The 21,910-nt window shown below is 43.2% G+C and overlaps 1 protein-coding gene across 10 annotated transcripts in view; it reads right to left on the reverse strand.

The window, feature by feature from the left end:
* FGR (FGR proto-oncogene, Src family tyrosine kinase) overlaps positions 1-21,910 on the reverse strand; it is a 146,565-nt gene that overhangs the window by 24,686 nt on the left and 99,969 nt on the right. For 9 of the 10 annotated variants that reach the window (XM_033954722.1, XM_033954721.1, XM_033954718.1 and 6 more), the window contains 3 exons: positions 17,868-17,971; positions 16,080-16,229; positions 1,374-1,538 (listed from right to left, as the gene is read on the reverse strand). In XM_033954722.1, the coding sequence (XP_033810613.1) occupies positions 1,374-1,538; positions 16,080-16,229; positions 17,868-17,971 (419 nt within the window). Of the gene's footprint in view, positions 1-199; positions 356-1,373; positions 1,539-16,079; positions 16,230-17,867; positions 17,972-21,910 lie in introns of all 10 variants that reach the window. The other variant, XM_033954723.1, reaches the window with a different exon arrangement.

Genomic DNA, 21,910 nt, shown 5'->3' on the forward strand with positions numbered 1-21,910 from the left:
ATACACTCCAAAAGAACCAGGAATTCTCAACTAGGATCATCTAGAGCTGTCCTATCTCACCAGGATACCCTACTCTCTTCATTTTGACCTCCAGCCTTTTACTAAGACATCTCAAAAAACTATTGCTTTCCCCTGCACTGGCTATAGTGTTAAAACTAGAAATGAAGAGAAGTGTGGTTATCTCAAGCCTCCACCTTACCCATCCACACGTCACCGAAACATCCCTGTCCAAGCTTTTTGTCCAAGCTGATGGATAAGCGAGTTATTTCCCAGGCATCCTTGGCAAGCCCCATAGTCTGGGGCTTAATGTTGTTACATGTCTTAGTTAGTAGATGGCAAAGACCGTCATTGGATTCTGCAAGCCATGGAGGGTATGGAAGAGGGAGAGACAGGAAAAAGGGGAAAGGGAAATGGTAATGAAAAGGAAGGGTGGGGAGGAGGAGAATGGAATGAGATGGGCATGCATATTCACAAGGGCAAACAAAGGAATCCAAGCTTTGATTTTCTGACTACTGACTGCTGTAAATTTTTCTTCCAAATATTTTCAACAAGTGAGTTCATCTAGTCTGACCTCTTTACCAGGAGACTTTGGTCATCCACACCAAGCAAGGTGTCTGGGAATATTTTAAAGATGCAGAGCAATTTCGGTCATTCCAGATTTTACTATGACCATGATTAGCAGTTTCTTATTCACAAAGGTATAGAAAATTAACTTTTCTATGTACCCAACTGTAAATGAATTCACTTTAAAATCTGGAAGGCTAAATATACTATGCAATGATAGGTTTAGAATAATTCACAAGATATGGTGAAAAAGTATCTTTTCTTCTGGGTTCTTAAAGTGACACCAGAGCAAGAACATAAAAGACAGTGGAAAAAGTGTTATCTTCCAAAATCAAATCTAAGTATGGTAATACTTTATTACATATTGAATTGAAGACATACCAAGAATTAGGCTTACTATGGTGAGGGATTAGCTAAAAAGTCACAGCAGGTAGCCAAAACATCACAGCCAGTATCAGTGTACACCAAAGCATCTAGTTCAGGAAAATATCCTGTAGAGATGTGGACCTGTTACAGTAAGATGATAATATCATACTCAAAAGCATGTTTGGAAGTTCTGCATACCAATAACAGAATATCACTGTTCTGTTTGTAGCACATATGGACTCATTTTCATCATTTGTACAAAGTCACCTTAGCTTGAGGTCGCTTTAGTACTGTTTTATAATATCCAGTAACAGATAAGAAGAAACAATCAACATCTATTTGTCTGAAAAATAGACCATTCTCATAGAGCTTTGGTGTTCCACTTCTAGGGCAATGCTTGCATTCCCTTGATCTCAGCCCTCAAAAAATTACAAAGTTCCTACCCATCCACACTTCCCCAAACTGCCCATTCCCCAGCTTCTTCATCAGCTGCAGTGACTCCCGCGGGATTTCCCACACATCTTTGGTTTTGACAGATAGATCAGCCAGCTTGGGCATCCCTTTGTGGCACGGCACCACAAGGCGACAGCAGAGGCCAGCAGCTCGCTCTTACCAAATGAAGTTGAAGGACAAGGTGTGGCAAAAAGTAAGAAAGCAGAGTGCAGATTAGAGGCAAAGGCATCAGATACATTGAAAATAATAATTAACCAAAGATAAGACAACAACAACAAATACAGCTTGACTCCAACAAGCTTTGGTAAATGTGCTTGCTATTCAAAACAAATTAAGTGGCCCTTCTATGAAGCACAATGAGCAATCCTATGGTAATTTCTGGATGTGTACACACAACCAATGTACTAAAAAATAAAATCAGTATTTTAATGGTGGGGGCATGTCTAGGGGCAGAAAAGGAGAAATTAGGTTCTTACCTGCTAATTTTCTTTCTTTTAGTTCCTCCAGACTGGCACAGAATGGATGGGTTTACGCTCCTCTGCCAGAAAGCACAGTTACTTACCGTAACAGGTGTTATCCAGGGACAGCAGGCAGATATTCTTGACTGATGGGTGACGGCACCGACGGAGCCCCGGTACGGACAATTTTAGAGTGATTGCACTCTAAGAACTTGGAAAGTTCTAGCAGGCCGCACCGCGCACGCGCGAGTGCCTTCCCGCCCGACAGAGGCGCGCGGTCCCCAGTTTCTTAGTTTCCGCGGAGCTAAGAAGGCGCACTTTCAACAGCTGATGAAAACTTTTTTCTCATTCGCCTTCCCGCTCGCGTAAACCTTTTCGGAATTTGTATTTCCCTTTTTTCTTTTCTTTTTTTATAATAAAAAAAAAAAAAAGAATTTTCTCTTTTTTTTTCATCTCTTTTTCGGGTTCGCCCCGGCGGGGCCTGCTGCCACCATCGAGGCCTCGGCCTTCGATTTGGCAGAAGCCGTTTTCACGTTCATGCCCCCCCAACCCGGTTTTAAGAAGTGCCAGCGGTCCCTCCAGACCGGCACAGAATGGATGGGATGTACCAAAGCAGTACTCATAATAGGTGGGACCCCTGAAGGATCGCCGCAAGAACAAGCTCACCGAATACCGCGTCCCGACATGCCTGAATGTCCACATGGTAGTGGCGAACAAAGGAATAGAGAGAAGACCAAACCACAGCTCTACAGATATCCACCCTCCGGTAGAGAACTTTCAGCCCAAGAGACCCGAGTGGAATGAGTATTGAGAAACTCCGGAACAGGCTTCTTTTGAAGAAGGTACACCGAAGCGATAGCCTCCCTGATCCAGCATGCAATTATAGCCTTGGAAGCACCGTCCCCCTTATGAGGACCTGCTAAAAGGACAAAAAGATGATTTGACTGACGGAACTCCTGGGTCTAATGAACATAAGCGTGAAGGACTCTACGGACATCCAATTTGCTCAACTGTCTCTGCTCCAAAAAGCCCAACTGACTAACCAAGACTGGAAGGATAACGGACCGGTTGACATGAAAAGGCAAAATCACCTTCAGCAGAAATGAGGGAACCTGCCACAACATGACCCGCTCCATAGAAAACTCAAGGAAGGGAGGCCTATATAAAAAGGCTTGCAGCTCAGAAACACGTCTCGTGGAAGTAATGGCCACAAGGAACACCACCTTAAGAGTAAGGTCTTTCAATGTGTAGGAGCTGAGAGGCTCGAAAGGAAGACAAATGAGCACAGAAAGAATCAGATTGAGATCCCAGGCTGGAACCGAAGGACAAACGGGTGGCTGAAGCAATTTTGCCGCTCTCAACAACTGAATTACATCTGGAGAAGAGGCCAAATGCAGACCATGCAACAGACCGCGAAAAGAAGACAAAGCCACAATCTGCACCCTAAGGGAAGACCAGGCAAGGCCCCACTCCAGGCCATCCTGAAAAAACTTCAAGATGTGAGGCAAAGACATGCGACGGGGGGCCATGTCACAAGCGGAACACCACTCCTTAAAAAGACGTCAGATGCGCACATAAGCCCGAGAGGTGGAAAGTCTTCAGGAACCCAAGAGGGTGGAGATCACCTTATCCGAATATCTTTTCTTACTTAAGTGCTCTCTCTCAAGAGCCAAGCCGTAAGACAAAAGGGACCAGGATCGAACATGGGAATGGGACCCTGAGTCAGAAGGTCAGGCAAGAGGGGCAGTGGAAGAGGATCTGCCACGAGCAGCTGAACCAGATCTGCGTACCGCAGGTGTCTGGGCCAGTCCGGAGCCAGCAGGATCATGCGGCCTGTGTGCCGAGCAATCCAAAAAACTCTGCTCAAGGAGGAAAGACATACAGCAGGATGTCTGTAGGCCAAGAATGCACCAGAGCATCCAGTCCCTCGGCCTGGTAATCCTTGCGCCGAATGAAGAACTTCAGCGCTTTGGCATTGACACTCGTGGCCATGAGGTCCATGACCGGCCGGCACCAGGGCTGAACCATCAACTCGAAGACTTCCAGCCAGACACCACTCGCCGGGATCCAGCACATGACTGAAGAAGTCTGCCTGGACACTGTCCATTCCCACTATATGGAAAGCCAAGATGTCTAGAAGCTGAGTCTCTGCCCATTCCAAGAGAAGAGCTGCCTCCTGCGCTACCAGATGACTCTTGGTTACCCCCTGATGAATGACATAAGCCACCACTGTGGCATTGTCTGAGAGAACCCGAACCAACTTGCCCTTCAGCAATGCCTGGAAAGCCCTTGACACCAACCGAATAGCTCTGGTCTCCAGAATGTTGATTGACCAGGACACTTCCTCCGGTGACCAGCTGCCCTGAGCCGAGCAGCTGAGACATTGAGCTCCCCAACTGAGGAGACTGGGGTCTGTAAGAAGCACTGTCGACTGGGGCTGATCTAGACTCACCTCCTGAACCAGATTGGAAGACTGTAGCCACCAGTGTAGGCTGCAATGAACTAACCCCCGAAGAGGATGAAACTGTGGAGACCACCACCAAAGGAGTGCATACTGAAGGGGATGTATATGAGCCCGAGCCCACCTAACCACTTCCAGGAAGACCATTGACCCCAAAACCTGCAGAAAATCCTGCAACGACAATTCCTCAGGAACAGAATCTGCGACTGCAATTTCAACTTCAGCATTTGGACCCTAGGACAATGCCAGGTGGACTTTACAGTTTATGACCCAGAAATATCAAAGAAAAGACAAGTTAAATTAAATTAATCATGCATTTTTAATGGGTATAATGGGCAGACTGGATGGACCGTTTAGGTTATTATGTAACACCCGAGCCTCAGGAAGGAAGACTCTCCCCAAGCTGGTGTTGATGAGAACTCTGACATATTTGAAGCGCTGAGATGAAGTCAACCGACTCTTGGAAAGGTTGACCACCCAGCCCAGCAACTGCAGAAACTCCACTACCTGAGCCATAACCTGGGAGCTCTCCTGAAAAGACTTTGCTTGAATCAACGAGTCGTTCAGAAAGGGATGAACCAGAATCCTCTCCTTACGCAAGGCCGCCACTACCACTACCATAATCTTGGTGAAAGTCTGTGGAGTCATGGCTAGACCAAAAGGAAGCGCACAAAACTGATCGTGCTTTCTCAAAATCTCAACGTCGATGAGAGGCCCGAATCAGAACATACAGGTAGGCCTCCGTTAGATTGAGAAAAGACAGAAATTCCCCAGGCTAAATGGCAAGAATTATGGACTTCATAGTCTCCATGCAAAAAGATGGGACCCGAAGCACCCTGTTGACACTTTTCAGATCAAGATAGGCCGAAAAGACCCCACTTTCTTGGGCATCCTCTGGAAGGAAAACAGCCCCCCCCCCCAAGGCCAGGACGGTACCGATGAAAATCACGCAAATGCCCAAGGGCGATGCCACCCCACAACACCTGGCGAGGACAGTCCTCTGGAAGCCTTGGCACCTTAGAATAACTCAAGGCCTGAACAAGCTTATCCGACTCCTCCCCAAAAAGGAAGGAGCCCTGAAAAGGATATTTGCTGAGCTTAGACTTAGAGGCCGCATGCGCAGACCAACCCTGAAGCCACAGGGTACGACAAGTGGCCACTCCGAGGGCCATAGATTTGACAGAAGAATGCAATAAATTGTACATGTCATCGGAAGATAAGAAGCGTTAAGCTCAATTTTGCCACCTCCTGATCCACCAAGGACCAGTCAAGAACACGCTCAGATCACCAGAAACAAGCCTGGGCCACCAGACCACCACAAATCACCGCCTGGACAGCCAAGGCAGCCACATCAAAACTCTGCTTAAGGAGAGACTCCATCTTATGGTCCTGGGAGTCTCTCAAGGCCAAACCGCAATAGCTGAGACCACCGCACCAAGCACAAGAGACTTAAAGGTATCCCTATCCCCATCAGGAATGGGATAGAGCCTGGTCATAGACTGTGCCAAGTAGAAAGGCGTGTCCATGGTTTTCCACTGTATATGCACCACATCCCGAATATCCTGATGCATAGGAAAGGAACAGTAGGCCGACCGGATTCCCAAAAGCAGAGGGTCTACAACATGAGAGGAATCCTTAGCTTCCTCCTCAAAGCACAAAACCGAAGAAACCTGAAGAATAAGCTCCTGCAGCTCTTCCCAGTGAAAAATACACACAAATGAAGCATCCTCGCCAACTGGCATCTCCGAAAAACAACTTCCGCATCATCTGCCGGGTCTTGTGGATCAACAAAAAGGTCCAAGTCCTCATCAGGCAAAATGAAGATGGGGGGAATGGACAGGAGCAAATACCAAGGGGGGGTTGATGAAGGCAAAGGTCCCCCCAAAAACCAGCGACCTCCGATGAAAAAGCAGGACCCCCAGCCGCCTGGAAGTAAGCCTTGTACATGGCTAAAACAAATTCAAGGGCAACCCCCCCCCCCCCCGGGGGCAAAGAAGAACTCCCTACAGAAGCAGGAGACACACTTTAGACCTGTTCTTTCTAAAACAGGAGGGAGGTCACTTGAGGCCACAGGCAAAATGACGGAGCTACACGCCAAAACCAACGAAAAGCCCGCTGAAAAATACTCCGAGGATTTGGGAGGGGGATTTCTTGTTTTTCCATTAAGAATATATAGATGATTGTCGTAAGATATTATTTTTAAGTGGTATATATTAGTTGTATATGAATTTGGGAGGGGGTGGGAGTTAAATCTTCTTGGTGTATGATATTGAAAATTTTTGAAGTGATGTTGTATTATATTTGGTTGATATTTACTGTACACTTGATGTAAGTTTAAAAATGAATAAAGAAATTATAAAAAAAAAAAAAAAAAGAAAAAAACTCCATGGGTAAGGGAGTCCCGAGCATTATTGGTGGTAAGGGAAACCTTATTTCCCTGACTGGCAGCGGCTGGGGAAATCCCTATGTGGGCAGTAGAAGCCTACAGCTGACGAGCGGTGCACACGCAAATGGGAATCCTGCTCGCTGGCACCCGAAGCCAACGAGAATTCCCCCTCGCAGCTGCTGGAGCACTTTGTGCACACACTGATCTCATCCACCACTCATCGGTAACACAATGAGCACTTTTTCTGCTCTTTAAAATGCTCATTGCAAACCGCTAAAAGGGAAAGTACAAACCGCCGATTAGCAATAAAATTCAATTAAATCTAATTTAAAGCTTCCTTTCAAACTCGCACTGTCTCAGGATTTATGTTTTTTTCAAAGTACAACTTTACCTAACAAATGAGCAGACCCTACAGGCTCTCAAAGCTAAATGCCTTGCCTGAACTGTGGCAAGGCTTATAACTGAGGCACCTCCAAGCACAAACAACTGGGAAGGTGGGGAAAAATGGGGGGAGAGACTCGACCAGTTGAGTGTGGCGCCCCCGAGGTTAGACAGACTCCCAAAAGGGTCAACCACAACAGGGACAAAAAAAGGCCACTAATCAGATCCAATAGGCCCTAATTAACCAGAGGAAAGACTGCACAGGCTTACCACCTCCACTTGCTGGAGACTGAAAACAGACAGGTTGTAGATGGGACTGCACAGCCCACTTGTACTACTTCCAAAAGTCAATGTGTTCTCAGTCTCCACCTGCTGGCAGAGAAGCGTAAAGCCATCCGTTCTGTGCTGGTCTGGAGGGATGCTAAAGAATGGGCATGTTCTGTGCTAATTGGTTAGTGCAGTTACATTGCCACACACTAATGGATTAGTGTGTAATTAGTACATGAGCCCTTATCACCTACGAAACAGATGGCAGTAAAGCCACATGCACTAATCTGTTTTAATGGCCCCATGCTAATTACATAATTAGCCTTTGGTCATTAATACAAAAAAAACAGAAAATTCTGCCATTTTACTCCAACAATAAAAAGGGCTTTAATGTGTAGGAAAGACCCACATAAGGGGGTACACTAAGGCACTTTTTACTGGTTTGGTAAAAGGGCTCCTTAACCTGTTCTATATCAAAAGGATCTTATTTTATAATGAAAGTGAAAAACAGCCGCACAGCCACTGTATCCAATCCCAACTAACTCACCAGGAACAAAGAAACATTTCTGAAAGAAATAACAGATTATGGGAGACACTTTTAAAATGGCCCGTTTGCAGGCAGTCTCTACTGTTCTGAACGGGCCATCCCATTGCTGACTTTTTTCCCTAAGTTTGTTTTCAGCAAAGTGTCCCTTGAAGTGTCTTCTAAACGCCAAAACTGGGATCCTTGTTGGGACCTTTTTTGTTTTAAATAAAGACTTAATTATTGGTTGAAAAGACAACCCCCTTGCCTTTTCTTCTTGTTCTGGTCCAGGAGATAACTCATCCACAGATGACAATGCATGCATCAAGTAGGTCTGTGCCGACCCTGATGCTCGTCGTCGAGCAGGGTGTGTGTGATCTTGTCCTTGAGATAGACGCTTCAATGTATCCTAGGTGGGCTGAGGCAGGCATGGAAGCAGTTAACACCTGTGAAGCCCCATACCGGTCGGCCTTCCCACTCGCGAGCCAACGTCGGGCGGGAAGGCACAGGTACGAACACAGTATGGGACCTGCCTAAAGATTTAAAGTGACAGTGCACTTGGTAATATCCGTACCGGGTTCAGTGGATGATGTCACCCATATGTGAGAATATTATGCCTGCTTGTCCTCAGAGAAATATAGTTCACATCAGCATAATTAACCAAAATTTAGAAAGGTAATGAAGCAAAAAAGTATCCCTGAGAGGATAAGAGAAGTCATTTAAAATCTATTTTGCAGATGATATTGTAAGTTGGTCCTGAGAAGCACACAACTGCACAGGAGTAAATTATTAAGGATATATAAGCCCTTGTATTTACGAGATACACACAAAATAAAGCTCCTCTTTAAAGCAAAGTGAATTTAAACTATCAAGATACTGTGGAAAACTTTAATAGGATGATACACCGTCCTTCTACACAAGGTAGTGCATGCGCACATATGTGTGTATCTGTTCTACAATAGGGTCAGGTCAGCCTAACATTATGTATAAATATGCCTTTTGATAGCAAGATAGAAGAGCCTTGGGGAAAAATATTTAACAAACGCAACAGCCTATCAGTACTTTTGTGATATTGTCTATTTGATTGGATTCATGCCCAGCAAAGCACTCAGCCTGGAACTTTTCACAAACAATTCCATATCAGTTCTGCCAGATAAGAACTGATGGTGTGCCCAACATAGGACATAAAGAACATTTGGTTTCTAGGGGGGCAATGTAACTTTGAATTCACATACTTTCAGCTAATTTTCAAAGAGAAACCACATGGAGCCATTTTAACCATGTGCTTTACACCTGCTATGTGCGAGACGATGGGACTCTTTTACAAAAAAAATAGATGCCCAAAAGACAGCATAAACCAGCATTTGGGATGTCTTACTAGTCAAAACGTCCAAGTGGGCATTCTCAACACAGACTTTATAGATGTCTTTCTGGATGTCTCCAGCGTGTCCAAATTTTAAGGGGATGTGTTTTGGGCAGGCTTAGGACTTGGATGCTCCACAAGCATAATCAAACCTTAAACAAAAGGTCCTGGGCTTTTTTTTGGACGTTTGGAGCTAGACCTGTTTTTAAAAGCATCTAAATGCTAAAAAGTTATCCAAACTGACCAGATGACCACTAGAGAGATTAAGGTTTGACTCCCCCTTACTCCCCCCCAGTGATCACCGACCCCCTCCAAAGATGTTAAAAAAATCAGTACATTCTAGCCTGTATTACGAGAGGATGCTGAAAAGTTCTCAGTCCAAGCAGCTTCAGATGTTAACACAGACATTTGAACACAAAGAGTAGAGAGGCTCTTCTAAGAAGTACTGCAGTTTCACATTAAAAGGTCCAGGGACAGATATATTGCTTCTATTGTATGATAAGCCCTCCAAAACTTATTGTACCTACATTAAGACGACACCTGAAAGCATAAGGGCTATTGTTATGGTGTATAGGTGAGTACAGTAAGTTTTGGGTGGGTTTTGGAAAGTTCACCATACAATAGAAGCAAGTTAAAGTGACATCTGTACCTGGGACTTTTAATGACATTCTCTGCAATAATCCTTCTGCTGTGCTGAGGATTGCTCAGCTGTCTGAACAGTTTGCTAAGAATGCTAGCTGCTTGAATGTCCGAAAAACTGGCTTTTGTGTTTTTCATGAGGACGTCTTTATATTTGAGAATGGCCAAAAAAGATAGACGTACTCAGGACCAAAACGTCTATATAGGTCATTCTAAAAATAAAAAAAGGGATTGACGTCTTGCTGTTTTGAGAATGGACATTTTATCTACTGGATTTCTGGACGTCTTTCCCAAAATGTCCAAACTTAGACAAGCTAAAAACGCCCCTCCAGAGCTCTAGGAAGGAGAAACTGCTCACATATAATAAAATGTTAATTATACACATGTAACTTTCTCCCACAACCAACGCCAGGGTTAGACGTGCTGGGGCTTACAGCAGAAATATGAAAATGTTCCCCAAAGCTCATTGTCAAGCAATGCCTTCTTCAGCTTCAAGCAGACTTGGGGGCCCCCTATGGCAATGGGAGGGCAGGGGGGGGGGGAAGAGGGCATGGCAATTGCCTGGTTACACTCCCTAATGTCAGCACTGCCCCCAACTTATGCCCCCAGGAATTTCTTCTTACAAACAGTTAAAGACATCTTTGTGGAAATATGTAGCTGATTTTGGCTGTTCTGCCCACTGAGGGTCCAATATTCAGCCCGTGGTGGTAAGCAGCTTGTAAGCCACTCACAGCTACAGGTTGAATTAGCTTCTAAGTTTCTATGTTTAATATCCATGAAAAGTATCCTCCATTGTTTATAGCCCACATAGAAGTTGTTCTAATTATTATAAACCTTAAAATATATTTTAGACATCTGAACAAATGTTGATTTTTTTTTTTTTTCAAAACCTACTAACTTTTACTGTATTGAATGTGAAAAACAAACTGCAAACAGCTCTCTCTTTCCTAACACCAGAGGGCACCTCCTGCCATGCTGGCTCAAAATGAATTACATTCAGGTAATCCAGAGGGCCTATTTTACAATCTATTTAGAAAGTCTTTTCTAAGAGTAAAGTCTCTGTTATATGTAAAAGTGACAACAAACTCCAAAGCAAAATTGCCAGAGAAACTTACAAAGAGATCCACAAAAAGGCAAAAACGGTCAAAGGTTCCCAAGAGTGGTGGTGAAACAGTGGCCCCAACAAAGGTTAAATCAATAACCAACAAGATAATATGAATGAAGTGAGTAACTATCAGAATTTTACAAGACTTAGGTACCCTCATTGCAAAGGAACAGCGATGGGAGCGTAGCTCCAACGCTTCACACATCAAGGTGGCGCCGGGAAGGCGTACACCTACACACCATCATAGGGTACCGGAGTGTGTGTTATAAATAAAAATGACACAATCACCAATAAAGCAGTGCAAAATAAACACAGGTGGACACAGTTACCACAACCACCCAGGGAACCCCCCAGCCAACTCCCCCAAAAATTGAAAAACGAGCAAAACTTAGCTTCAAAAGATTTTCATCCAAAGTCCAAGGGAAATGAGACAGGGCAGATGGAACGTCAGAAGATCAGGTTCAACCAGCCTGGTTTGGGGAACACGTCCCTTCCTCAGGAACCCATAACTGAACAAATCAATCAATGGTAGTCCTTCGCACTGAGGGTACCTAAGTCTTGTAAAATTCTGATAGTTACTCACTTCATTCATATTATCTTGTTGGTTATTGATTTAACCTTTGTTGGGACCACTGTTTCACCACCACTCTTGGGAACCTTTGACTGCTTTTGCCTTTTTGTGGGTCTCTATATGTAAAAGTGAGACTTTTATAAAACTGCATAGCTATGATATATCTATATCTATCTATCTATATATATATATATTTTTTTTTTTTTTTTTTTTTAAGCTGACAATAACATGTGCTTATATACATGCTGGCACAAAAGCATTCTTGGGGACAGAATTGAAATGTTGTATATACTATACTCATGTATACACATACAGTAATGTGGAGGAGAAAGACAGAAATAGAGACAGCGCACAGATGAGCTGTCTCCACATAAATCCTGAATATCAGAAGAGGACCACAGATAACACTGAGAAATACAACTATAGCCATATGACAAACAAAACACCCCCCCACACACACACAAAACAGAAAGAAACAAAGAAAAAAATAAAACGAGATATGGCAAGTAAGAAAAAAACATTTGGTAGGGGACACAGCCATTGATTCCTTCTCATCCATTATCTGGGATAGAACCACAGTCTACCACTTTTTTCCACTGATCCTTATTTGTAAATATGGTGCTCCATTGGACCAGAATGATGATTGGACTTAACACCAGACTGGAATTTATTTTATCTCTTAACTTATTTGTTTTTTGTTGAGTTTGTCTTTTCTTTTCATTCTTCTAGTTTTGCTTGATTGTAATCTATATATTCATTTTGTTACCTACTATTCCATTTTTTAAATATAACCTTTATTTTCATTCTTCCTGGATACTTTGGGGTTCCTTGTTGCTAATATTATGTTTCCTCTGGGAGTTCTTTTTCTTTCCTTCCTCTTTTCAATCTATCTTTAATACAAGTAATGTTTTTCTCTGGGACAGAGAGGATAATTCAATGTGCCTATTATATTATTAGTTTTGTAAACTGCTTAATACTCATGTACAAGTGATATATCAAATTCAATAAATACAATACAATACACCTCAACCAAACTCTCTTTTCTTTTAGAACTAGCATTGATAGTTGATGGCTAATCGTGAATACATAAAAATACACTGGAGGTGTGTGTTATTTCAGCCTTCATGAAAAACTGTGAAAATGATTTTCAAAGAACATTTTCCAAGTAATTAAGCCATTAGCTGTATAAGCTCTGGAGGCTAAAAACTGTCCTTTCTTTTAGTGGATAAAAGTATTTTGCTGTGGCCCAAAGAGCAAAGAATGTATATACCTGTGTATAGATATTTCATTTTGAAATTCATTCACTCACTTTTCTGTGAGTATTTTGCTCTTCCTCTCAAACTGGTGCAAAGTCCATCAGAACAAAAGTGCCCTCTGTCCCCAAATTTTGTGAGAATCTCTCTTTGAAAGTCCACTTGCAAGTCTAGAGTCTTTGCCGCCACTACCACCCCACCATCTAAATATTTATTTTTATTTTATTCAATTTTCTATACCGTTCTCCCAGGGGAGCTCAAAACGGTTTACATGCATTTATTCAGGTACTCAAGCATTTTTCCCTGTCTGTCCCGGCTCACAATCTATCTAATGTATCCGGGGCATAATGTATCTGTCTAGAAAAATTCTCATCCCATTTAAATCCTAAGTCTTGGGGAAGCTGGTAACATAGAATGACACAGTGACTGTTTACCTGCGACTAGCCACAGATAACCTACAGGAATAGGGGAAAAAAATCAAGCTGCGGGTACAGGGACAAGGCTATTCACCGCCCCTGACGTCGGAGAGATAACTTCCGGGTCAGCCATGTGCAGCATGCAAGAGCCGCTGCACGCATCCCTGCGAACAAGTGCCGCTGAAGGCAGGAAGGAGCAGCCCAGCTGGATGGCCCTGAAGGAAGCGAGGAGAGAGGGGATATCAACGTGGGACAGGAAGGGTGAAGGAGCATGTTGGGACATGGGAGGGACATGAACTTGGGACACAAGGAAGGGAGACTTGTTGGGCATGAGTGTGTGAGCGAAAGGGAAAGAGATGGTGCACATAGGGAAAGGAAGAGAGAGAAAGAGAGAGAGGAGTGAGGTAGAGATACATGGAGAAGAGAAGGATGAGAGGGAGAAGAGTTGGATATGGTGGTGGAGAGGGAACAGAGGGACAGATTGAAGGGGATGCAAGGGGAAGGAATGTTCGACATGGTGATGGAGAGGTGTGGTATGGTGCTTGAGAGGGGTGAGAGGAGAAATGTTGGATGTGACAGTAGAGGGAGAGATACACCCTGGATCTCTTTCTCCACTCCCTGTACACAGGGGGAGGGGATTTTAGAATGGTGAGATGATGAAGGCAGGGAGATGGGCACAGGGGAAATATTAGAAAGGGACATATAGGATACATAGAGAAGGGAGATACAGAACATGGGGAATAATACATACACAGAGATTGAAGATGGATGGTGAGCATGGAGAAAGAAGAAATGTCAAACAGTCAGGAGACCCTGGCAAGTGAGTTAAGAAAATACAAAAGAAAACAGAAACAATTGGAAAAATTACAGTAGACTCAATTATAATTTCTGGTGGAACTCATTATGTCACATATATAAAATGGAAAGAGCAATAGCTATACAACAAGGGAACTATAAGAAATTTAATAAAATTTGGGAGCCATTAACTTCTTATTGTAATGAGTAAACACCATTTTCTATTGAAATTTACACCGTCTAATGTTGGGGGGAGGTATATTTTTTATTATTCATATTGGGAAAATAATAGAGGAATGATGGCAGGGGAGGGTGGTAATTTTATGTATTGTAAGATAAATTAGAAAGTTTCAAGTTTATTTATTATTTGATTAATCGCCTATTCCAAATTCTAAGTGATGTACCAATCAGCAAAATACATATTTAAAATATACATGAAATAAACATACATAATTAATAAAGGGATAAGTTTTGAGTTGTTTTTTTTTTTAAAATAATAATAAACTGATTAACGCAATACCTGACACAATAGGGAAGGCAGGAAAGAAATACAATCTTAGAAAGGAAAGAGTCAACAATTAAAGGTTAAGCACAACAGGATTGGAAAGACAACTAAATAGGTAAGTTAAAAATAAACAAAAGAGCAGTTGACAATTCAATTAAATATTGAATGCATCTTTAAAAAGAAAACTCTTAAGTTTGCTCTTAAACTTGTCCAAGTTCTTCTCCTCTCTTAAGTATAGCGGGAGTGAGTTCCAAGTCTGAGGCGTCATAATAGTAAAGATAAATTGCCTTCGAGTATTAAGAACTTTAAGAGAGGGGATGACCAATGAAGATTGTCAAGTGATGTGTTTAATTGTATTGTTTCATTGTTTGTGCACTTGATGTAAGATTGAAAATGAATAAAGAATTAAAAAAAAAAAAAAGTAAAAAGAAAACAGAAACCAGCACCTGAGACCAACATGATTTGAAGATTAAAATGATGAGACAACAAAAAGGTAGAAAAAATGGTTTTCTTTTCTATTTTGTGATTAGAATATATCAGATTTGAAATATGTATCCTGCTAGAGCTGGTGTTATACATAACTGGGGATTGTAAAGCCCAGGCTGTGCTTCTTTAGTTTCCAGCTGGCTTAGGGTTCTCTCTGACCAGGGGGCAGTTGCAATAGTTGCACTCCCCTATTCCAATCATGTGTGACTGTGGTATTCTGTTAGCATGATTTTTCTGTGTAGCATTCTATAATAACTTGGCTTATTCAGTTTTCTCAATAGTGGAGGGGATATTGGTGGAGGTTAGACAGGGGTTTTGTTGATCCTTGCTCTGTATTATTTGTGTTTATAAAATGACAATTGTACAGAATATTATTTCTTTTTATACTTTAATAAAATAAGTTCAATATAAAATCATAACTATTTGAGGCTTGTGCAAATAGGATCAGCCAGTTTGCGGGCACGGAGTGGGGACCGAGCTCAATGTGACGAGGCAGAGACAGGGACAAAATTTTTCCCCATTTCATTCTCTAGCTGGTAACTCAAACTCCCCTGTTCTCTAATTGTTCATATCTCCTCAATTATACCTTTGTCTCACATTCAGCAGGAACTTGCAGAGCTATAGGGATAACAGGGAACTCGGCTAATTTTTAGAACTTACTGAAAAGTTCAAGGACATTTTATAAAATGTTTTTGGTTTATTTGAAACACTTCAACTCTTTTTTTCTCTATATTATCTTTGTAAGATAACAGTGAGAACTGCTACATACTAAATATTAGCCTAGCTGTAAATAAAATAACCATTATCCTGTCTCCTTCTAACAATCCTCAACCCATATCCTCTATGTACTTTAAAAAGTGACAACTCCAACAGGTCTGTCCACAGTAGTGACATTTCAGTATTGTTAGTAATACCAAAAGAACTGAAAATGTCACTTCCAGAAAAAAAAAGCCCAAAAAATCAGTGGATTTCAATTTTGGTTCTTTGCTTTTGTTTTCATGAATGGGCTTTAAATTATTAATTGTAAATTTGCTCTAATAATAAACTGCTTTCCACTGGTTCCAGTGCTACCTGGGGCCTGCCTTACCTGTATAATGATGAACCAGCTGCTGAACAGTTTCAAACTGTGCCCGTGTGGTGATGTAGTAACCTCCACTATCCAGTTTACGAATCTTATAGTGCTTCACATGGTCACCCTTCAGCTCATCCCAATCCCGGATTGACAAGGAATAGGCACCTGTCCAAGAAAAAAAGGTACGATTATGAGGAGCAGAAGAGGCAACAAGCTATATTTTATTATTATTATTTTTATACTATTTTATTCCAAGATAGCTCGAAACTGTTCACAAATGAAGTAAAAATACATTAAAAAAAAAAAATCACAGAATTACTGTACATAATTATTTTCATAATGAATCAGACCACAGCTTCATCAAGCAGTGACCAATCCAGGTCACAAATACCTGGCAAGAATGGAAGAGTGGCTAGATTCCATGCTATTAATCACCAGGGATAAGTAGAAGTTTCCAAATCTACCTTAAAAGAGATTTTGGACTTACCCTAGTAAGCTCTTTTCCAGTAGATAGGTGACATAATCAAGCTCGAGGAATGGGCATCGACATGGCAGATGAAGTTCAACGTGGATAAGTGTAAAGTGATGCATTACGGTAACAAAAATCTCCTGCACAAATACAGGATGTCCGGGGCGGTACTTGGAGAGACCTCCCAGGAAAGGGACTTGGGAGCTCTGATCGACAAGTCGTTGAAGCCGCTCGCACAAAGTACAGTGGCGGCGAAAAGGGCGAACAGAATGCTAGGAATGATAAAGAAGGGAATCATAAACAGATCGAATAATGTTATCATGCCGCTTTACCGGGCCATGGTGTGCCCTCACCTGGAATACTGCGTAAAGCAATGGTCGCTGTACATGAAGAAGGACATAGTACTACTCGAAAGGGTCCAGAGAAGAGCGACTAAGATAGTTAAGGGGTTGGAGGAGCTGCCGTACAGCGAAAGATTAGAGAAACTGGGCCTTTTCTCCCTCGAACAGAGGAGATTGAGAGGGGACATGATCGAAACATTCAAGGTACTGAAGGGGATAGACTTAGTGGATAAGGACAGGTTGTTCACCCTCTCCAAGGTAGGGAGAACGAGAGGGCACTCCCTAAAGTTGAAAGGGGATAGATTCCGTACAAACGTAAGGAAGTTCTTCTTCACCCAGAGTGATAGAAAACTGGAATGCTCTTCCGGAGGCTGTTATAGGGGAAAACACCCTCCAGGGATTCAAGACAAAGCTAGACAAGTTCCTGCTGAACAAGGATGTGCGCTGGTAGGGCTAGTCTCAGTTAGGGCACTGGTCTTTGACCGGAGGGCCGCCGCATGAGCAGACTGCTGGGCACAATGGACCACTGGTCTGACCTAGCAGCAGCAATTCTTATGTTCAAACATCTTTGTGAATGCTCCTGACCTATCTGTGCCCCTCCCATGGCCATGCCCCCATTTGAGACGCAAATGATACAATTTAGGCATGCATTGTTATAGAATAGTGTGCAGCCAAATCAACACCCAAATCATAATTAGTGCCAATTAAGTGCTTGTTAATTCCAATATTTAAATCATTGGAGCCTATCAACTAATTATTTTGGGCACCAATTTGGGATCTGCACCCTTTATAGAATCCAAAGGATTGCATTTCCTAAAACTGTCACAGCTTAGTACTCTTCCCATGGGTTGTATAAAGAGAGCTGGAATGGTGCACATCAGATGATATAAAGCTCAATCGATATTGCATCACTTAATTAAACACATCTCTTCAGCCAGTCTAAAGTAAAATAGTTACAACAATCTTGCCCTACTCAGAAGAAAACATCAGTACCTTTGGTAGTCTCACTTTCACGGATCAGAAAAGTGCCACGAGGGTTCCCATGGAACAGCAATTGTCTTTCAGCATCTTTCCGGCCAATCTTCCCAAAGTACCACCTGGGGACAGAAAGTGAAACACAGCACTTTCTTGGGTTGGGTTAGGTTGAGCCAAGATTATACAAGAATTCTTCATTCTACCTACTACCTCATTTTGCTTTATTACAGTATAAAACAAACCCCATTCCTCTTACCTATGTGGCATATGTTACAGCTTATGGGGTCGAAAAGGCATGATGACAAAAGAAGAAGGCAGCATAAAGAACATGATGACAAAATGATAGAGAAAAATTGAGAAGAAATAAACAAGAATTGCCAATAAACCTTAAGGATTCACTGCTATTCAGCACTGTAGGCTGGACAGCTCCTGTAAAGAAAGACTGAAAGACAGCCACATTGAAATAAGATAAAATTATGTCTTACCTGATAATTTTCTTTCCCTTAGTCATAGCAGACAAATCCAGACAAATGGGTTGTTATCCATCCACCATAAGGCGGAGATAGAGAGCACTGAGCCGTCTTCTGTGATATAGGATGGTATGCTCTCTGGCCACTCAATATTATTGATATCAAAGCTTAAGGATCCAGCAATAAAGGGCAGCACCAATCCTCCCTCCTCATCTGTGAAGAAACCCTCTGTATCTGTGGACAAGGAAAGAGGAACAAGAGGCCGCCAACCACTGGCAGTCAACACTAATTAATAGAACCAGAAAATACTTCAGTACTCACTAAATAGGGTGGGCTCTTGATTCATCTGCTCTGACTTAGGGAAACAAAATTATCAGGTAAGACAATTTTACCTTCCCTGTCATCTACAGAAGATGAATCCAGATGAATGGGATATAGAAAAGCAATGAATCCTTAAGTAGGGAGGGCCTCCGCAAGTGTTGCTGAGAGAATGGATGCACCGAAAGAAGCAACTGACTGGGAAGCTACAACCACACAATAGTATTTGATGAAGTGACACCCAAGTCATTACATTAGGGACTTGCAGTTCAAGGCGGATTACACAAGAGCTAACTGGACATTTCCAGTGAAGTTACAACAGTTTTTGTTTGTTTGTTTTTTTGTTACAAGAGAGGAGAGGTAGCTGGATTAATTCCGGAAGAACTTTCAAATTGGATATTAAATTGACTGTACGTTACTGTGTGATATAACAAATAGATTACAGTTAGAGTCTCTTCTAAAGAAAGGAAGCGCAATGCCACCCAAGACATTGCCAGCAGAAACCTGGCCAGATCCTGAAGAAGCAAGTTCACTCTGCCGAGTCTGGCCAAGTAGCATTGTGGGGTCCTCTGAGGTACTTTCAGCCATAGAGGATCTTCAAGGCTCACACCCACCAGATTGTCACCTGCCGGGGCCCCAGAAAGCTTGGGAGACCCCAAATGGTGATCAGGTACCTTGGCTTCACCACAAACAATAAACAGCCAACACCTGCTCAGACATTTATCAATGGTGTAATTTATCAAAAATAGAAAAACAAGAATACAAACTGCCACTCTGGCTTCTCTCTTTTCAAAAACAGTTATAGTAACCAGTTGCAGTACAGTAAATAAACTAAGGTTTTGTCCCAGGTAAGTAACACAAGGCTCAGTCACTATTCTGGTAGCTTCACACAGCTTCAAACCAGAAAAAAAACAAAAAAAACACAAACACACAAAGAAAACCACTTTCCCACGTCTTCCTGCAGACCTGGGCTTTTACCAATACAGTGGTGCCTCGCACAGCGAACGCCTCGCACAGCGAACGCTGCGCACAACGAACTTTATGTCTTGATTCGTACAACGGACTTCGTTTCACACAACGAAGTCCGGGGTTCCTGCGGGGTTGGATCGCAGCGGGGTTGGTCGAGCCGCGAGGGTAGTCTCCTTCTCCTTACCTGCCCTGTCGTAGCACACAGCCGAACGGAAATCTTCCCGATGTCAGCGCTGACGTCGGAGGGAGGGCTTAAGCAAAGCCCTCCCTTCCTCCGACGTCAGCGCTGACATCAGGAAGACTTCCGGTCGGCTGTGTGCGGCTGCGGCAGGGCAGGTAGGAAGAAGGCAATGGCGAACGAAAGAGGGGGGAGGGGGAGGGGGAGGGGGCGGTCCGCCCCGAAGAATGTGCACAGCTGGTCAGGTCCCCCGATCGACCGACAACAGGCCCGGCCGACAAACCTCCCTGCCCTGTAGCCGCGAATCTAAATTACCTCTTACAGCAGCTTCAATAATCCAGCTGCTGTAAGAAGGTAATTTAGATTCGCGGCTACAGGACAGGGAGATTTGTCCGACCGGGCCTGTTCTGTTGTCGGTCGGGTGCAAAAGCGCCACAAAGGTGGAGGCAGGGAGGGAGGAAAGGTGGAGTGGAGAAGAAAAGACGCTTAAGGGGGGAGAAGGCCGCTGAAAGCACATGTTGGAGCAGGGGATGAGAGGGAGGGAGAGAAGGGGAAATATTGGACAAGGGCAGAAGGGATGCTAAATCATAGGGTGACAGGCAGAGAGAACAACAGGAAAAAGAGTGGAAGCAATCTTGAACCCTGAGGGTGAGGGCAGAGAGAGGTGGTGAGATGATTGATCATGGGGAGAGGGACAAAAGGGAATAGAGATGGGATAGGAAGATAGTGGAAGTAAAAGGACAGGGAGATGTATGTTTTTAGATGTATCTAAATAAAAATAATAACAAAAAATTTATCTTTTTTATGTCATCTTAGCATATTTTATGCTGCAGAACGAATTATTTTTTTTTACATGTATTCCTATGGGAAAATGCGTTTCACATAACGAACGTTTCACATAACAAACTTGCTCCTGGAACCAATTAAGTTCGTTGTGTGAGGCACCACTGTATAGTCCTGTTCTTCACCAGGCTCTTTACAAAACAGTTCACACAATCACACTTTAGAAAAAAATGAAGTGTTATAAGCTTGGCTTTCTTACATAGCAGCAACTCTCCAGCCCTTGAAGACTGGGCACAGAATTGCTGGGTCCCCTTTTATAATGGCTTTTGCAAGCACCCACAAAGACCCAACCCTAGCTCTTCGGGGATCCTACCCCAATTCTGAAAGTCACTGGGTTTCCCTGTAGCAAAAAGAAAGCACCAACAGAAACTTACACCAGCTTTCTCCTGGCTTGCTCACAGCTGGTGTGGAGCAGCTTAGTCAGTGCTGAGCATGGCTGCAGCACTGCTCTTCAGCCCAGCCTCCACTGCTGTGCCAAACAAACAAAATAACTTTCTTCAACAAAACAGTTCCTCAGCAAAATTGTCCCAACAAAATTCCCAAAAAGGAAAATTCAGATTATTGGCAAGCAACTGCCAGACTCACATCCATGGGTTCCACACTTTCAATCTCAGGTATTCCGCATTCACTTATGTCCATGCTTTCCTCAGGGACTGCTTGCTCTGCAGAATCCTGGACTGCAGAACCTTCCCACTCCATAGGTTCCTGGACAGGTCCTTGCCTTTGCTTGGCCAGGAGAGTCCTATCAGCTAGGTCCCCATGTGCTGCCTGCTTCACTGTCTTAAGAGAGCTGTTTTAACCAGTTACATCCACTCCCTTGCTTGCGTGGCTGGGGCACAGGTTTGGGTGCTCTCTGGCTCCCTCTCAGGTCATTAGCAATATTGCTTCTAAGGGAGCTTATTCTTTTACTAGGCTCTGGCTTCAGAAGGGGTTCTAGCTCATGGTCAGGCTCAAGCTCCTCAGGATAGGCGGCCCTGTCCTCTACCATCTCTGAGTCCCTACTCATCACTGGTTTCTTGTGTAAGGGTATAGATTTCATGCAGGATTTACCCGTGACATGTTCATCTCTAGGGATGGAAATGTCACAAGATGGACACTTGTGGCAAAGGCCTGACACTGCTCTCCACTTTCCACAGCGGGAGCAGCACTTAATAGATCTGCTGCCATAAACCCTGCATCCCCACCAAAAATGCAGCTCTGAGAGCCAAGCCACGTGATACGTGTCTTTTTTTAATGAATTGGGCTGTGGAGCTCAGTAAGAGCAGAGGCAGGAGAATGAGCAG

This window comes from Geotrypetes seraphini, chromosome 8, assembly GCF_902459505.1.
Source record: "Geotrypetes seraphini chromosome 8, aGeoSer1.1, whole genome shotgun sequence".
Lineage (NCBI taxonomy): Eukaryota > Metazoa > Chordata > Amphibia > Gymnophiona > Dermophiidae > Geotrypetes > Geotrypetes seraphini.